The sequence below is a fragment of the Gymnoscopelus braueri genome, assembly GCF_963280865.1.
Source record: "Gymnoscopelus braueri genome assembly, chromosome: 23".
NCBI classification, from domain to species: domain Eukaryota; kingdom Metazoa; phylum Chordata; class Actinopteri; order Myctophiformes; family Myctophidae; genus Gymnoscopelus; species Gymnoscopelus braueri.
Genome location: NC_137625.1, coordinates 30562280 through 30568279, shown reverse-complemented (window position 1 = coordinate 30568279; position 6000 = coordinate 30562280). Strand labels below are relative to the sequence as shown.

The 6000-nt window shown below is 43.4% G+C and overlaps 1 protein-coding gene across 1 annotated transcript in view; it reads right to left on the bottom strand.

Annotated features, from left to right (window-relative positions):
• Nucleotides 1-4835, bottom strand: part of LOC308080013 (YY1-associated factor 2-like) — a 46932-nt gene extending 42097 nt beyond the window's left edge. The window contains exons 1-2 of the mRNA XM_080421699.1: nucleotides 4678-4835; nucleotides 3556-3684 (exon numbers count right to left, since the gene is read on the bottom strand). Of these exons, the coding sequence (XP_080277825.1) occupies nucleotides 3556-3684; nucleotides 4678-4703 (155 nt within the window). The 5' untranslated portion in view covers nucleotides 4704-4835. The remainder of the gene's footprint in view (nucleotides 1-3555; nucleotides 3685-4677) is intronic.
• Nucleotides 4836-6000: the final 1165 nt, after the last annotated feature.

The window sequence follows — 6000 nt, the reverse complement described above, 5'->3', positions numbered from 1 at the left end:
AAGCGGCATAAAACATGCTGTGTAGGAGACAGCTAAATGGCCAAGCATGAAAGAGGATCATACATAGGACCCCCATGTAGGACAGTGGTTTTCAACCAGTGGTCCTTGGGGGGGGGGGGTACCGGGGGGTCCTTCAATTTAGGGGTCCTTGGCATGAAAAAGGTTGAAAACCACTGCCATAGGAAACAAGGACTTTTGTTGGTGTTATCCATTTAGACCAAGTGTTTTGACTGTACTCGTGCCGTTTTGCATTTTTGTCTAATAAAACATTCAATCAATCAATCAATCAAAAATACATACGCACACAAACGTCACATGCTAAAGAGGTACGTTTCCATCTCTCCTTCTCTTTCTGTCTCTTTGTTTTGTTCTAAAATTCTCAATTCTCATTTGTACACTGTGAATTTGTACACTATAGTCTCAGTTACAAGTGGGTTCAGACACACAGTTGTTTTGTGACGACGTGCGTGCGCGCGTGCATGCATGTGTCATCCTCTGGGCACGTTATACTTTATATGCGCCCTTAGGGATGGGTTCAATTATCCGATACTGCGTGTCGTATTCCTGGCCGATAATCGTATCGATACAGAGGCTACTAGGGGTGTCGGAAAAAATCGATCCGAATACGAATCGCGATTCTACTGTTGGACGATTCAGAATCGATTCTCATTTTTTTTAAATCGATTTTCAAAAAAAAAAAAAAAAACATATATTTTTTTTTTTTAACACATTGACTGCCAGAGTTTATTCATAATGTACTCACCCCTGTGCCAGCAATTTGCGTGTTTTTTATTTTTTTTGTTTTGTAATTTTTCATTCAAATACATTCTCTGATTGTGTTGTCAAGCACCTACGATTGTTCCACCAGTAGAGAGCAGCACATCCAAACATTGATCACCTCGCTCGCCCCCTCCCAAACAGGCCCACGTCATATCCGGTCATTCAAAGGATGTGACGTTTTCGACAATTCCCGGCCCGCTGATCGGCCTGAAAACGATGTGATACACTACGACGATGACTGTTAGTCACCCGGACCAAAGAAAATAGAAGTTGAGCTGTCCGTTTGTCTTTTATACCGTGTGAAAAACCGTGTTTTTCCTTATTCTGGCCGAAAATCACCGGAGAAAAACAACGTGACCCGGAAATGAATTTTCTTTTTTACATCCGGCTCCGGGTGAGTGTGACGTAAGTGGAAAACGAAAGTGTTGATGAGAAATAAACACAGCCGTGCGATCACAGATTAAACAATGAAAATTCAAAACAACGCGTCAACCCGTTCTTTGGAATCCTGGCACTCAAGCGATGGATTTGAAAGAACGGGTTGACGCGATCTTGGCACTGTATGTGTAATGATCTTGGATTTACCTTTGTGTGTTTACATTATTATCAGTTGATAAAACCTTTCCAATTATAAAAGCTAAGTAAATGAATCAAGAATCGTTTTGAATCGAGAATCGTTTTGAATCGAGAATCGTTTTAATCAGAAAAAAATCGCTTTTGAATCGAAAAAAAAATGATTTTGAATCGAGAATCGTTTGTTTTGAAAAAATTGATAAAAATCGGAATCGTGACCCCAAGAATCGGAATCGAATCGATGCGTGAGATAGCAGACGATTCACAGCCCTAGAGGCTACCATATCGATACGGCAGGAAAAGCCCTGTGCGACGCGGCTTTCAAAAAACAACACATCAGCATCACTTTCTGCCCGACAGCGACGATATACATGATTAAATCTTTTGCATTCATAAAACATTATTTATTTATATTTGTATTTATTGCCTTGCTTTTTGTTTAAAAGCTACCAACTACGTTTTTTCAAATTGATTAGGAAACTTTACATTTTCAGACGATATATTGGTCAAAACATCAGCAATCGGTGGTCTAGGACAGGGGGTCTTCAACAGGGGGTCCGAGACCCCTAGGGGGTCCTCAGAGCTACTATAGGGGGTCCGCCAAATCTTTGTGCGGTAGGATTTTGTTTTTTTACATTAACCACTTGGACCCTAGAATTCCTTTTCTGAGGGGAACATTAGCCAAAAATAGCAGATCTGCAAGCTCTCAACGCCTCGCAGCGCGAGGCGTTGAGAGCTTGTAGATCGGCTATTTTTGGCAAAGAGGCTTATAGGTGTAGAGGGAAAAAAGAGCAGACTAAGAAAGAAAAAAACTTTAATCTGAAACACAATTTTATACAATATAGAGTAGGGGGTCCCTGCTTCATCTCTTTCTTAGCTAGGGGGTCCTTGGCCTGAAAACGTTGAAGACCCCTGGTCTAGGACTCTGCTAGAGTAAATTTAGTAGGACACAGTCATTATTCAAAAGCAACGCGTATCGTACCGTGGCCTCTGTACCGTGATAAGTATCGATCGTGAGGTTGTTGGCATTACCCAGCCCTAATGCGCCCCAGGGTATGTGCGTGAGTCTATAGGCAAAAGTGTGCATTAGCAACTCTGTGCGTGCTCATGTGGATGCCTCCTGTTTGCGAGCCCCTGTACTGTAGTATGTCTCACGTGTACAAGACGAGGCAAATTCCCTTCAACAGCAACTACTATAATCTCCAGGAACAAGATGGATGCACGTGATTGGACAGCCTCTGAAGTCACCGTCGACAATCACTAATCTGCTCTGCTGTCACGCACCACTATGAAAGACCAATACACACAACTTACAATGTTTCACACACACACACACACACACACACACACACACACACACACACACACACACACACACACACACACACACACACACACACACACACACACACACACACACACACACACACTCGCTCTCTCTCACACACACACACACACACACACACACACACACACACACACACACACACACACAAAAGAAATAAATAAATTATATAGCATTTCTCTAAGTACTTAAATACTCAAAATACACTAGTCAAACACATTAGGATAGAAGTCAAAGTATTTTTACGTTTCTCTCTCTCACACACACACACACACACACACACACACACACACACACACACACACACACACACACACACACACACACACACACACACACACACACACACAAACACTTATTGTAGAGACAATGACTAATAGCCTATTAGGTACTCAGCAGCCTATCATGACTGCGATGAGGACCTTTCACCAGCAGCATCATCTTTAACCACAACGTATTTACGTAACCCACCACAAGTACAAAATGATACCATGAAGGAAAAACAACAACAATAACATAATGGGTGGAGGGGGGGGGGACATTTAACCACTTAAACCCCAGTATCTGTATTGTGGGGAAAGCTTTCGCAGAAAATATCAGATCGACAAGCTCACAACGCGTTGCAACGCAGCGTGTTGTGAGCTTGTCGATCTGATATTTTCTGCGAAAGCTTTCCCCACAATAACAGAAAACTGAAAATTCCATAGTACAGAGCCCTGAGGTACTCCACTCAACCATCATAATGGGGTTGAAGAAGTGGTTATAAATGAACCTCTGATCATCACAAAGATGATTTATCATCAATCAATGATGTATATTATATTATGTGGTGGTTTGTTTGATGTGTAATTAATTACCTGGTGGACGTGCCCTTTCTGACATCGCACATCATGCACTTGAACGCCTCCGCCGTATTCTTGTAGGTACACACGCTGCAGTCCCAGTATCCTCCCTCGTCAGAGGAGGGTTTCGCTTGACGCTTCGGCCTTTAACACGTTCAAAAAAAGAAAGGAAAAGGAGGAGAGATCAGGAGGAGGAGGAGAGAGAGAAAGAGAAGAGGAGGGGAGGGGGGGGTGCTTAAACAATTGCAGATCTGCAAGCTCAGACAACGCGTCACATCATCACATCCGCGACGCGTTGTCAGCTTGTAGATCGGCTACCCCCCCCCCCCCTCCCCTTCGGCGAGCGACACCGTCGTACGGTGGAAGTATAATAAACAGGGCTTCTCTTCTTCAGTTAATTTGTGTGCCCCCCCCCCTCTCACACACACACACACACACACACACACACACACACACACACAAGGTTATAAATGATTATCTCTGGTGGTGAAACATCTGGAAACACTAATAACATCGGATTTGAAAACGATCTGACACCTAGAATTGGCAAATACACACGGAGAGAGAGAGAGAGAGAGAGAGAGAGAGAGAGAGAGAGAGAGAGAGAGAGAGAGAGAGGAGAGAGAGAGAGGGGGGAGGAAGACAGAGAAGGGGGAGAGAGAAAGAGACGGGGGAGGAAGAGAGAGAGGGGGAGAGGGAGAGAGAAAGAGAGAGAGGGGAAGAGAGAGATGAAGAGAGAGAGGGAGGGAGAAGAGAGGAAGAGAGAGACAGGGAGGAGAGAGAGAGAGAGGGGGGGGAACCGGGGAAGAGAGAGAGGGGGAAGGGAGGAGGAGAAGAGAGAAAGAGGCGAAGAGAGAGAGGGGGAGAGGAGAGAGAGAGAGAAGGAGAGAGAGAGGGGGACAGATAGAGAGAGAGACCGTGGAGGAGAATACCATTCTTTTTTCTCGACGTCGCCCCCTCCTCCTCTTCCCCCTCCTCCTTCGCTTCCCTTTCAGTTCCAACATGGAGGCAGTCAGTGTGTAATAACGCGGTAATAGTACCAGGCGCAGGCGGTGTGTGTGTGTGTGTGTGTGTGTGTGTGTGTGTGTGTGTGTGTGTGTGTGTGTGTGTGTGTGTGTGTGTGTGTGTGTGTGTTACCTCGTCGGACTCCTCTTGTCTCCCATGCCAGACGGCCTTGATAAGAAGGCGCTGAAACGGGCGGTTAGTCCTGCTTTGTGGCGTCGAGTTGTTTCTATGGGGGAACCATCCGGACCTTCGTCCCTGCTGGCTCCGTTCACACACGACGCTGCCGCCGCCGAGAAGCCGCTCCGCCGAGGCTAACAGACCGCTGTTGCCAGATTGTGTGTGAGAGAAACAAGCAAGCAAGCAAGCAGGTCTATGAAAACGAGCCCAAAAGAAGCGAAGCAAAAGATGCGGTCACATGAGCAGTGGTGGAAGGAGCACTCAGATATTTTACTTAAGTAAAAGTAGCAATACCACAATATAAAAATACTCCTGCTACAATTACATGGCCTGTGTTCAAAATGTTACTTGAGTAAAAGTACAAAAGTATTGGCATCAAAATGTACCAAAAGTAAAAGTACTATTACAGATCTACAAGCATCGCGTTGTGAGCTTGTAGATCGCCTATTTTTAAATAGCCTGGGTATAAAATAGGGCTGAAGTGGTTAATGTATGTTTTATAATAAAATTATGTATATCTGCAAAGTAACTAGTAACTAAAGTTTTCAAATAATTAGTGGAGTAAACGTACAATATTTGCCTCTGAGATGTAGTGGAGTTGAAGTAAAAGTACTGAAAATTGGAAATACTCCAGTAAAGTAAAAATACCTATATAATGTAATTAAGTAGGCTACAGTACTTGAGTAAATATACTTAGTTACTTACACCACTGCACATGAGCACTTTAAACCTATGCGCAGTGGCTATTTGAAAATAGATCTACAAGCTTAGCCTGGTTCCAAACCATAGACCCCGCCCACTCTCTGAGTGGACTGCAGCTTCAGGCTGATAGTCAGGCTACTACAAGCTCACAACGCGTCGCGATGCAACGTGTTGTGAGCTTGTAGATCTGCTATTTTCAAACAAAAATCTTGGGGAAAATGTGAAAGTTAATAGGAATATTTTCAAATCCACAAAATCTTGTATGGGGGTCTTGATTGATTGATTGATTGAATATTTTATTAACAGTTTGCAAAAAAACTAAACAAAACACAGAAAGTACAGTTACAGTACAAAAGGATTAAACCCAAGAAAGCACTATGGCTTGTTTCCATTGGGGTCCTGTATTCAATTCATAGGAACATTTAATGACAGCCAAGTATACAATTCTATACCTTCGCCCTTTAAACATACATTGGCTATTTGAAAATAGCCGATCTACAAGCTCACAACGCTTGAGCTTATCTGCTATTTAAAAAACAAATCTTTAAGAAAATTTGAAATAATTCGGAATATCTT